Genomic DNA, 13255 nt, shown 5'->3' with positions numbered 1-13255 from the left:
AAGAGAGTAGGACACTGTGTCATTCCCCTAATTGTCATTGACACCCCCGATGTCTCTTTTAGGACAGCCATGTGAATACGTCTAATAAAAACTTATTTCTGGGTAACCTAAAAATATATTATGTTTAACATAATGTTATTTTATTATAATAATATTTTTAATGATTTTTTCTATTCGAAATTCTTTTAGTCAATTTGATAATAATCTAGCTGTTAAATTTCTTGTCATGCAAAGTTGAAATTTTACACTGGTTTAAAATTCTGGTTATAGTTTTAGTTTTAGTTGTTAAAAAAGTGGCGACTAGCGTGACACCTCGGTGATGTATCCCCTTCATCCGATTGATCTCCTTCAAAACACCTATAAAATGTTATAATTATAATCTCTTCATTTTATGTATACATAATTTTTTTTTTACCTCTTTTGTATAATACAATAAACAATTTTATATAAATTTAGGTAGGATTCTAGTTTAAGTCTTTTATAAATACGTCTTTAGTCACCCTCTAAAAAAGTCTTGTTACACACTTTTATAACTAGGGGATTCTTGTATCAAGTATGAAAAAGAATAAAGCAGTAGGATCCGATGAAGTGTAGAAAATATTAGGCGGTGTTGACATAATGTTGAAGGATCTTTTTAATAAAATCCAATTAGAAGGAAAAATACCAAAAGAATGGAGGAATAGTATTGTGATGCCGATATTTAAAGGCAAAGGAGATATACAAGAGCGTGAGAATTATAAAGGCATAAAGCGATAAGTCATAGTATGAAAATTTGGGAAAAGGTAATAATAGACAAAAGAATAAGAGGATAAACATCAGTAACAAAGAACCAGTTAAGTTGTTTGCCTGGAAAGTGGACAATGGAGTTATGATATATGTTTCAGAGTTTTGGGCGGTTGACAAGAGAGTAGATCAAAGAATGAGTATACCAGAAATGAAAATGCTTAGATGGATGAGTGGAGTGACTAAAAAAGATAGGAAAGGAACGGTCATATAAGAGGGAGTATAGATATGGCGTCAATGGTGAATGAAAGAAATAGACTTAATTTTCTATAATATATTTTCATAACATAACCATAACATTTTGGTTATATTATGAGGAGAGAGGAATCGGAAGCTAAAAGAACAGTTATAGAAATGAATGTTGAAAGAAAAAGGAGAAAACTATAAATATTTAATAATGTCCAAGAAATTTACATGATAAGAAATTGTTTTACACAACATAATATATTGTTTATATTTTTTAATTTGAATAATCATTATATAACCATTTAAATAAAAAAATGTTTGCTAAAAAAATATATACAGTGGATGCCGCTTATAAGACTCACTATGGGACCAGCACAAAGTGAGTCATATAACCGAATGAATCTTATAGGCGAAGTTGGAAAAAACAAAATATTTATGAAATTTTTTTACAGCATATTTTGTTTTATTTTAATTTACTTAAATACATACATATTATACACGTATTACTTAATATTTATTAGTAACTAAACGAACAAAGTATAATTAAAAATTAAAATTATATTATAATACCAGGCGCGCACCCAGGATTTTTTTTTGGGGGGGGCTAAAACATTTTCCTTACACACAATGGAAAGCAATTACTACTCATTTTTAAACATTTTTATTATTATTATTACCACAAATTATATAGTATACTGTTTTTAATATTTTCAATAAAATATTATGACAAATTAGTTTAAAATTTAATTTTTCTGGGTCCCTTTTCAGATAGAACTTCTAATACTTCGGATTCTTTAATTTGTATTTCTCGATGTATGTGAAGATTTGCCAGTCCATTTAATCGTGACTGTCCCATAGTATTTCTGAGGTAGGTTTTGATTCGCCGTAGCGTGGAAAATGATCTCTCAGCCGTACTTGTACTTACTGGTAACGTTGCAAATATTTTCAAAAGTATAAATACTGATTCAAATACTTTTAAATCACATAAATTTAAACCATCGATTGCGTTTAGCGGTAAAGTATAGCAACCATTTTTGAATTTTTCGTACCACAATTCGAATTCGGCCTTTGCGACTGAAAAACTAATATGTTGCATATCTTTTTCATAAAATTCAAAAAGATTTTTAAAACTTGAAATTTGTTCATCGGTTGGAGTATGTCCGGTAGGTAAAAGACATTTAAAACTTGTGAGAAGATTTTTGTGTTTTAAAAATCGATCAGACAGACTATTAAGAAACGAATCAATCCATGGAACAAAAATTGAACGTCTATAGTATTCTTCAATATTTTCTGATGGTGCATTAGATCGTTTAGTTTGGTGTTTCGTTAGTCTAGGTGTGGATAGAGTAAAGTCTAAATTAGAGGCAATTTGTTGTGCTTCTAGAAATAAAAGCTTAAATTCATTTTCTGCGTTACTTCTAAGCCGATGGAGAATAGACACTACACTTCCTACTTGGTTAACTGCAGTAGAAAGATCTATATCTGTCGTTTGAAGTACTTTACTTATTGGTAAAGTATAAGCTAATAATTTCTCTGAACAAAGTAATGAAATTATAAATGTAGATTGGCGAATACTATTTAAAAGTAAAAATGCACCAGATGATGAGTCCTTACAGTTCCACGGTTGAATTTCTTCTAAAGCCGCCACTACAAGTAATAAAAATTGATTGAATACTATTATTGAATCGTGTCGTTCAACCCATCTAGTTGGACAAAACTGCACTAATTTAGTTTTATTGATATCAGGAGCTAAAATTTGAATTTGATTTTTTAAAATAATTTGACGTTTTGGTGTATTAAAAAACGTGTATACTTTTTCTATTACGCCAAAACTATTCCTAATAGATATTACATCAACAGCATTAGATAAAGCCAAATTTAAGCTGTGTGAAACACAATGAACATAGAGTGCAGTTGGATATTTTTCTGTTATACATGCTTGGACACCTTTAAATCTGCCACTCATTGCTGCAGCTCCATCGTAGCCTTGTCCGCGTAAATAATTTATGTTGATACCACATGCATTTAATGTTGTTAAAAGTACATCTGCTAAATTTTGACCCGAAGTTGATTCTACTGGTACAAATTTTAAAAATTGTTCAACTATTTTAAAATTGTTTTCATCGATACACTCAATATATCTTACACACAATGAGAATTGTTCGATTGAGGAAATATCAGACGTTTCGTCAGCGAGTACGGCAAAACATTTAGCACTATTAACTTTAGTTACAAGTTTAGATAAAATAATTTCATCACAAGCATCAATTATTTGGTTCTGAATATTCCAACTAATATACGTTGAATTTTTTCCGCAAGTCATTAAATGTTGTTTTAAATTTTTGTCCCCAGAATCAATTCGTGCCCTAAGCAACGCTCGAAAATTACCTTCGTTGCACTCAGGTTCTTGTTCTACGTTAAACGTTCCGTAATCTCGATGTGCCCTAAGTGGCAGACATTGTCTTCCACACAAAATAATCGTTTTTATTATCGGTTTCAGTTTTTCTTGATTTTCTAAAGCCTGATGGTGATGAGCTTTATCGATTTGTTTATCAATCGATAAAATTTTTCCTGACATGACATCCATAAAATTATCTGCTTTTAAATTAGCTTCCTTGTGATAATTTAAAGTACCGTGTTTTTCAAATTTTTCTAAGCCCTTTTTCCAATTATTGAATCCCTTTTTAACAAATGTATGAAGTGATTGATTGGAACTGTAACCCGCCATAGAAGGTGAAAATAATACGCAAACTTTACAAAAAGCACTATCTTCAATTTTTGAATATGTTAGCCATTTGTATTTAGTTAACCAAAGTATATTGAATTTTCTACTTTGGTTACCAATTTGTTGAATTGGAAAATTAAAATTATTATTCGGGACCCAAACATTTTGCAAAACTTGAATTTTTTCTTGGTTGTTGAGTTTTTTATCGACAAATAATGATATATCATAAGAAGAAAAATGTTGATAATTACCAGTAGTATTAGATGTTTGTGACGGCGAAGCAAATATTTCTTGAGGATCGGGCAAATCATTAATTTTTGGAATTTTCGGTTTAATACTGATAAAGTTAAGTAAAGTACCAACGGGTTTGCTTCGTTTTTGACTCATTTTGCAGATTTTTACTCAAAGTAGTAAATACGTATTCAATACAACGTTCACAACGACAAAATCAAACGGACTGAATTAAACAAACGAAATTTCACGCGTCAAATAGTCTACAATTATGATAAATATTGTTATTGTAGTTAATGATCAAATCGACGGCTGTCTATCTAACGTAATCGCTGCTGACTAGTTCTTAGAAATTAGAATACGCTAAAGCCGGATTCCCACGACTGATGTACTTGCCAAGTACACCAATAATTGTATACTTGCCAAATCATCCAATTATTAACAAGTGGAGCGTTCCCATGACTGGTATACTTGACAAGTATACCAGTACTTGTACACTTGTACAAGTAATAAATAAAAGCCAAGTATACTATTCCTACGACTGGATCAAATGTCAAATAATTGTATTGGGGGTGGGACCTGAAAAATATTAAGTCGTGTATCATTTGCTTTTTTAGCGCTGTAGTGTTTGAACGTTTTAGTGAGTGATTTAAAATTCTTTTTTTAGTATTGTTAGTTTTGATACCTTTTAGTTTAATATTTTCTTGTTAAGTTAGTTCTTTAACATTTACCTATAATTTTTAGGTTTCATTTATTTAGTTAACCTTAAGTTCATTAAAATGGCTAGTGATAATGAAAAATGACTATTTATGCTTCATACATAATTATGTGTGGAGAGTACTTAAAGTACAAACAATTAATTGAAAAAAAAATAAAAAAAAAAAAAAATGTAAAACTATGTTACCGTAAAATTAGATGAAGGTTTTACTTAACTTCACCAAACTATTGAACAGCCACCATTTCAAAATAGAGTTTTGATAGCGAAATGCATTCAATTTATATCATTAATACACTTATCTACTTTTTTTAATAATTTGGCATTTCTAGTAAAGCCTTTTATTTATTTACTACCTATATTCATTTTTCGCTTGCATTCTTATTATGATTACTCACAGGTGATACTTACTGATATAAACGTCAAGAGTTATCAGTTTACTTAATTTCTATGAGCAGTGTTGGTTGCAAAAACAAAAAATTGGCCGATTAATTCATTTTTATTTAATTATAGCCATCGAAATTTGAAATAAAACTATTTTCACACACATAGTTCTAATATAACTTTATAAAATAGAAAATGCTATTAATATAAAATATTTCTCAGTACTAAATTGTATTAATCTTGTTTTCGGTATCCAACAACAATAGCAATTAAAGCAAATTTGAGGAGGTTAGTATCCCTAAAAATTAAAGAAAAAAAATACGACAGAGTAAAACTAATAGTGTTTCAGCTACGCACAGTATATAATTTTTTACTTGCAAAAATGAAACAGAATTTTACAATTATAAACATTTTAGTAAAATATTAAACTATCCAATAATATTTATTTTATATTTAATATTCATAAATTAATAAGTTATATAATTAATACATTATGTAATCAACCTTAACTATTAAATTATATTTACAATTATACTATAAAATAGTTTTACTTATCTATTAAATTAAATCAACTAATTAGGCCAACATAAACCACCGCTGTACTGCACAAATATAGGTGAGTGGGAAGAAAAAATTGTGTTACCGATAGCCACCCTAAAATCAAATATTGGATAAGTATTTGACAAGTACACAAGTGTGCACTAGTGAACTACAAGTGTAAACTTGTCAAGCCATTAATTCCTTTGACTTGTGTTACATTTACCGACAATCCGCGGGAAACTGACAAGTGACCAATAATTGTACAAGTATAGTGTTCCGACGACTTGACAAGTATACACAAGTGACAAATATTTGGCAAGTACGCCAGTCGTGGGAATCCGGCTTAATACCAATAAATCTAAAAATAATTTCAACAAAATAAGCGCTCGGCGATTAACACAAACCTTATTACGTATTATTGAACTATTTATATGTATCTAACATAATAATAAAATTTGGAAAAAAAATCATTTTAATACTATATTTGTGACAATGTGCTATAATAATTTATAATTTAATTCAAAAAATATTTTTGGGGGGGGCTTTAGCCCCAAAGCCCCCCCCCGGGTGCGCCACTGTATAATACAAAATATTACATACATATTAATAAAAAATTATAAATTATGTATATATTTACGTACTTATTATTTATTAAAAAATTGTAATTTTGGTTTGTTTTGAATTGTTCTAATATTCCAGAAATATACTGTTCATATTCATATTGTTTATTAAAATTAACACCTCGGTGATGAACAGTTTTCCTTAACACTTTTAGAGCCTTTAAAACCTCTTTGTTTGATGGTGGTTTAACCTCTTCCTCATCGTCATCACCTTCGTCATTTTTCTCTTCACTGATGCTGGTCGATTCATTTGCGATAGACTGACAAATTTGATCCTCAGAATACTCTACAGAAGTTTGAAGATCACTGTCGATATTTACCAATCTGCATATGTTTAGTCAGTAAGGTCTTCCTGCATCTCAATAGACCTGTCTTCATCCTCTTCTTCCTTTTCCTCAGTTTTTATGAAGTCTCCGTGACGAAAGCAATTTCGTACAGTCACATCACGTATATTATTCCATGATTCATTTGCTAAGTGTAAAGCCTTAAGATAGTTAATTTTCATGGCTACATTATTAGCCTTTAAAGTCGAAGTTGACTCACATTAAAGTGCTTCCTCAAGGAGAGTGATTAAAAACCAATTTATTTCAACATTTCAACCAAGAATTTTCATTTTCTACTATTTTTTTTTTTTACAAAATTTGAGTCTTATAATCGAATTTTTTATAATGTATTTGGATACGTCTGGAACGTTCCAGACGACTTTGAGTCTATTAAGCGACTGAACCCTATATCCGTGAGTCTTATAAGCGGCGTCCACTGAGAGTGCAGTCTTTAATGCACTTGCCCTAAGAGGTACTGTGCTTAAAAAGGCATAAATAAAAATCAAAAACCCAACACAGGTGGGCCGTGGCGCAGTGGTGATGTGGCATAGTTGGATCAAGTATGATATCTGACAGTGATTAAAATCACTATAAAAAAAAAACGCTTCAATGCAAATCTTTAGTGTTTAATTTTAAAAAATTGGTGGATTATTCCAAAAGCTACATGATCTGCTATTTCCTAATTAATATCCCGATTAAGATAAAGTGTGTCGAATGAAAGATTCATGGTCAGATTAATAAAAAAAATATACCAAATGATAGGTAAAGACATCAAGCATCTATATAAAAAAAAAAATTATTTATCTATAATTTATAATTTATACATTTTCCAAAAAGTTATAGCATTATTAAGTTCAAAATATAAAAAAGAATTATTTTACAAAAATCGTATTTTTTTTATTAACTTTGATGTCTATTTTCACCACGAAGACAAGTCCAGAGGTCAAATTTTTTTTTTCCATAATAAAGTACATTACATTAGCTTTAATAAAAGATATATATAAAAGTGTCAGACTTTCCGGAATACTTTCAAAAGTTAAGTTGAAAAAGTTGTCATTTTAAATCCCCTCCTGTGGACAGGTAAAGGGTTAAATTTATAAAAAAAATATACCAAATGATAGGCAAAGACATCAAGCTTCTATAAAAACAAATTATATTGATATGTTCATTTTTGAAAGTCATGGCAGTTTTAAGAAAAAAAAATTGAAAAAATTTCGAACATTAACGATTTTTAAAATTGTAATTTTTTTGGAGGTTTCCCTCATTTACGGGGAACGAGGGAAATTTTTTCAATTTTTGAGGGTAATATCTTCGACTAGATACGATTGGTGATCTTTTGACATATCGTTGAAAGAAATCGGTTCAGTGAGAGCTGAAAAAAAGTGGCAACAGACATAAAACACATCATAGTAAAACCAATACCTTCTCAGCTTCGCATCGAAGATAAAATAAAAATTAGTGTAATGGTTCAGTAGATAGACTTTGCATCCTAACTAAAAACGAGGGTGGGGGTTAATCTAATTAGGCTAGACTTGCGATGTAATGAGACGGGCTGGCAATCCATGTATTAAACGTATTGTCAAATATATGCTACTTTGAAGAAATGAATACACAATTAAGAGAATTGTTGTTGTTTGAATAAATAAATATATCATAGTTTATTAAAAATCAAGAAATTACCCCATAACAAAATTACATACATACAGTAATTAACAAGAATAATACATTAATTTTGCTTTTATATTAATTATAATTTGATATTTGTACTTTAAAAATGTAAACAGTCAAAAATTAATTATTACAAGTTATATTATACAAATTTATAATCAGGATAAAATTACTAAGTAATTATGTCTAAAGCTAAAAATATTAATTGTAATATATTTTTAATATAATGAATTTGTAAAAATCTAAAAAAATAAAATGAAAAAAATTTTTTATTTTTTTAAGTAGTACATGAAATCTCTAAAATTAAAATTTTATTTACAATCACACAAATTAAATAGAAGGAAAGAGTAAAAAGATAAAATAAAACAAACAATTATTGCTCATTTATTTAGCCATAAATAAATATTTTTAGTGATATGTTTAACTGATACAAACAATATTAATATTATAACAAAATTTCACTATGAATAACTTATTTAAAATCTATTTTGGTGAAATATCAAAAGCTTCAAATGCACCTTCTGAAGGATCAATGAGATAATTGAAAGTACTGTCTGATGGAGGAGGACTTAATCTAAATACTGGGTCATAACGTGGAGGAACTGAAATATTAGTTATAATATCATCAAAAACATTTCAATAAAATTTTTTTTTTTAAATTACAAATTAAACTTAATTATAAAAATATCATTTTTTTAATTTGAAATTTATAAACATTTTTCTAACAAAAAGTTATTACTTTCCATGAAAATGGAATTTTCTGACTAAACTACATGTCACTTTGATTAAAATACATTGTCTTACTTTTTTATATTAAATGATTGATCAAAATATGATCACAATAACAAAAAAATAATAATAAATTTGTATATTTTAGAAAAATTGATCAGAGTTATTGTACAAGATGATTCTATTTTTATTAATAACTCAATTACATATAAAATAAAAATTATATAAATTGTCACTAGACTGACACAGTTTTATCTTATATCCGAAACTATTTTCGATGTCAATGTAAACTCTCAAGTATTCATATCTTTATTGAATGTCTTAGTTACCAACAAACCAGATATACTTCAAACATCAGAACAAGTTCGTTCAAAGACACCATAGCACCCGGACAACAAACACACTTCCTCAAGATAATAGAACTTGAATTATTAATTTAAATCAAACTATATACTCCAAATACACAATACAACTAACTTATGCGATATAAATACTTCAAAATCAACTATGTAATAACTTAACACTTGTAACTTTCATTAATTACAAATAAAGAATTATTTTGTGTTTTGGTACTCTTGATCAATCAAACAAATGGAAGATACATTTGGCTAGGAATGAAGTGAGGTAATTGCAAATCATGGAGCAAACATAAATGCACAAGTTTTTATTTCAAACTTATATCTAACCAAACTTTCCCAAACTAAAATAAAATATGCTAGATGTTCTATGAGGATAAATGTATTTATAATTACCCAATTGTTTACATCCAATTAAAAAAAATACACAATATTTCAGAAAAAAAAAATTGTAATAAATAAAACTAATAGTTTTACCTTGAATGTAATGATCATTTGTAATTGAGAATGTATCTGTAATAATAATAAAAAATACTTAAATATTCCATGTGATAAAATCATTTTTTATTATTAAATTTAAATTAAATTTTACATGTTATATAATTATCTTTTATAATAAACAAAACAAAAATAATTAATATTTCTATGACTTATTAAAATCTATATGATATACCCTTTGAATACCTACCTTTATTTTTTTCTACTTGTTTTCCTTCTTTGTTTAATACTATAACTTCTTCTACTTCTGTATCATCAGGAACTAAAAAAAATATTTTTATTAATTTATTATATAATTATGTTTGTTTAATTTTATTGGGGTAATTTATCTATAAGTAAAATAAATATTTTAATAATTAAAATTTTACATGGTTCAATATTATTGAGGACATCTGTTGATTTTTCAAAATGTGTTTTTTTACATGAACTACTAGTTGAAGAATCTTCATTGCATCTTTTATTCTATAAAAATAAAACAATATAAAATAAGGCAAATTAATTTATGAAAAATATTTTATTTAAATTATAAAAACTAAATTTATGCCTTATTTTATTTAATTATTTTTTAAATATAATCAAATTATACTTAATGTAAGATTAAATTTCAAATTAATAATAGTACAGGGAAGAATGGAGAACTCTTCGCTTACCCATTTGATAAAACTATTTTAATAAGTTGAAGTAGTGTAAATATTAAAAAATGGGGTAATTGTAAATTAATTATTCATTTTTGAATATTTTACAAATATCACATTAGGTTGAAAATTCTATTTCTTAAATATTATATTTAATAATAATTACATTTCTTAATAAAGGGTGTTTCATAAATAATGCAGTTTTTAATTTTGATATATATCAATTTACAAGAAATACATTATTAATGAAACCTTTACCTGATTGACACACAGTGACTCTGTTCATAAAATTATTAATCATCTAATCCCAAATCATGTTTTCATAGACTTGCCTACTTGTTCACTGAGAACTTCTTTGTTGAATTTCTTGATTGAGATCCAATAAAGTTTATGGTTTGCATAAACTAGTGATTTAATGAAGCACCAAAGGAAGAAGTCACAAAGAGTTTAATCAAACAACCACTGATTAAAATTTGGTGCCCACTGCGCTTGCCATGGAGTGAAATGAGTTGGCTATCAAATTTTTCATGAAATATTGCAATAGTTTACCGTCTTGTTGTAACCACATTTCTTCAGAGCCCATGTTATCCAAAATAGGCAAAAGAAAATTCAAAATTATGTTTTCGTAATGATCTTCATTCAATATTTCTGTATTTCCATGTTCATCTTCAGAAATGTATAATGTAAAACGATCACGCCACCATGGAGAGAGTCACTGTGTGTTGAGCGAGTAGAAGATTTCATATGCACAATATCGTATTTCACTGTTTTTTAGTTTTTAGTTTTTTAGTATTTCACTGTTAAACTTCAACACATAGTGAAACAATATGTATCATTAATAATGTATTTCTTATAAAATGAAACTGATTTATAGGAAAATTCAAAACTGCTTTTTTTTATAAAACACCATTATAATATAAAAAATTTTGAAAATGAATTTACAATAATTGTAAATAGATTTTTAAATACAAATTTAAAACGATAATTATATCCCATTAATATTAATTTACCTTACTTCCCTAAAATTATTTATATTATTAATTTATTTTTTACCATAGGTCGACCAAATGCTTTGAAAGAAATTAGATTCATATTAACTGGTACATTTTTAGAATTAAACTGTATTCTAAAAGGCATGCTTTTGTCATATGCTTTAATGTTATAATTTCTATTAAACTTTGTTCGAGGAATAGATATACTAGCTCCTCTAAGGGCTTCCATAGGTTGAACAGTGAAAACTGATTTTTTTTGTTGTTTATTTGATATTTCACTACTTAATAAATACATATATCGAGAAAAAGACTTTTCTTCTTTTAATACTTTGAAATCGCGGCTAAGAATCTATAAAAAAAAAAAAGTACTGAATTAATAATTAATTTATCAATGAATAAAATATTTCTTCATAGTTTTATTTTATAAAATTATTCTATAATAAAATCTACTATAGACCATCATGATAATTTTTATTTGGTACTAGTTAAAAGCTTCATAGTATTATTGTAAAATTATTTAGTTTATCACCTCTAATTGTTTGTCTAATATTTCTTCTTGCCATTTGAGAGTTTGTATTTCATCTTGTAATATTGATCTCATTTCTACAGTTTTATCATCTTCGCTAGTTTCTAATCCTCTATAATTTTTTAAATGATACGTGAAAAATGATATATGATAAAATATAAATAATTTACCTCCATCTAACTTGGTTTTTTGTTTTCTTTTCAATTAAACCAATACCTTCAAGAACATTTGTTATGTCATATATTCTTCTTTTTTGTTTTACTGCGAGCATTGCTGTAGCCTATAACAAAACTTTATTTCACTTGCAGAATTTATTAGAAACTTTTTTTAAGGTTCAATAAATTACAATACTCTATATTAAAAAAAAAAATTAATCATTATTTATAATAGCACACTCGGAAATTTATGAGAGAAAAAAAATTCTCCCAGACAGCATAATTTATAATGACATTTTTCTTTTAGTCATTATGTTCTTAATAAAAAAAGTTACTGATAAATAAAAATACCTAGTTGAGAGTACATATCTTTTTTTTCCTGGTACAAACCTAATGTTTACTACTCTGATAACTTATTAAGAAAAAAATATATTGAGATAAAAACTAATTTACTTTATTCAAATGCATCACACCATCAGGAGAATTTCTCAGAAGTTCTGCGAATTTTGTAGCCAAATTTCCTAAAGATTTTTCTTGCCTTCCTTTGCCTAATAACATATCTTCAACAGTCAATACTTTAGAGCTGTATTTATCTGATAATGATTGAGTATCATCATCATCACTGCTGTCGACTAAATCCAAAAGATTTTGGTCATCCATAATGATGATTTTTTATAAATTGATATTCACCGCAAGAAATACAAGTTATTTAACTAAGAAATATACTTAGTATTTTCAATTCATGCAGAGTAACAATCACATTATAAATTTGTGTTTAACATATCTACTGACAGATAAAAATAATTAAAATTATAATATTAGAGGCATGAACGTTATAATAAATAAACATTTGCTATGTTTGTTAAAAAATATGTCCATAAAAATATTTATACATTATTATTTAGATTAACCAAAGTATCAAGATTCTAAATACAAATCATGATTATTAAATTATAAATAAAGATAAGATTGAACACTCTACGGCATGGTATTATTGATAACACACAGTAAGGACAATTTATTTATTCTGTGTAGCAACAGGCGATATCATTGTTTTTGAGACAAAAATACATAAAATATAATTCTATTTTTAAATTACGTTTTCATCAATGAGGTATAAAAATAGAGAATTTTTATAATGATTTAACGTTAACTTAATTATTCAAACTTATATATGTATAATCAAAGG

General features: G+C 27.1%; 2 protein-coding genes across 2 annotated transcripts; both read right to left on the bottom strand.

Annotated features, from left to right (window-relative positions):
- Positions 1–278: 278 nt before the first annotated feature.
- LOC126893852 (52 kDa repressor of the inhibitor of the protein kinase-like) lies at positions 279–4081 on the bottom strand. The gene is made up of 3 exons (XM_050664377.1): positions 2783–4081; positions 2019–2686; positions 279–357 (listed from the first exon to the last, which is right to left on the bottom strand). The coding sequence occupies exons 1-3, from the start codon at positions 4079–4081 to the stop codon at positions 279–281; spliced, it is 2046 nt and encodes a 681-aa protein (XP_050520334.1).
- Positions 4082–8536: 4455 nt separating this feature from the next.
- Positions 8537–13015, bottom strand: LOC126894177 (transcription factor E2F5-like). The gene is made up of 8 exons (XM_050664990.1): positions 12520–13015; positions 12082–12191; positions 11915–12023; positions 11447–11734; positions 10127–10220; positions 9949–10020; positions 9738–9773; positions 8537–8777 (listed from the first exon to the last, which is right to left on the bottom strand). The coding sequence occupies exons 1-8, from the start codon at positions 12724–12726 to the stop codon at positions 8659–8661; spliced, it is 1035 nt and encodes a 344-aa protein (XP_050520947.1). The 5' UTR covers positions 12727–13015; the 3' UTR covers positions 8537–8658.
- Positions 13016–13255: the final 240 nt, after the last annotated feature.

This window comes from Daktulosphaira vitifoliae, unplaced genomic scaffold, assembly GCF_025091365.1.
Source record: "Daktulosphaira vitifoliae isolate Bord-2020 unplaced genomic scaffold, ASM2509136v1 Scaffold_1, whole genome shotgun sequence".
In the NCBI taxonomy this organism is placed as follows: Eukaryota; Metazoa; Arthropoda; class Insecta; order Hemiptera; family Phylloxeridae; genus Daktulosphaira; species Daktulosphaira vitifoliae.
This window is presented reverse-complemented; position numbering and strand designations above follow the sequence as displayed.

Coding starts and splice junctions, on each gene's coding strand:
- LOC126893852 (XM_050664377.1), bottom strand. CDS start 4,081: ATGAGTCAAAAACGAAGCAAACCCGTTGGTACTTTACTTAACTTTATC. Junction 2,687..2,782: donor GTTTTGGCGTAATAGAAAAA/GTATACACGTTT, acceptor AAATTAGTGCAG/TTTTGTCCAACTAGATGGGT. Junction 358..2,018: donor AAGGCCGAATTCGAATTGTG/GTACGAAAAATT, acceptor AACATTTTATAG/GTGTTTTGAAGGAGATCAAT.
- LOC126894177 (XM_050664990.1), bottom strand. CDS start 12,726: ATGGATGACCAAAATCTTTTGGATTTAGTCGACAGCAGTGATGATGAT. Junction 11,735..11,914: donor TATTAGACAAACAATTAGAG/GTGATAAACTAA, acceptor TTTTTTTTATAG/ATTCTTAGCCGCGATTTCAA. Junction 8,778..9,737: donor AAATGATCATTACATTCAAG/GTAAAACTATTA, acceptor CTAATATTTCAG/TTCCTCCACGTTATGACCCA.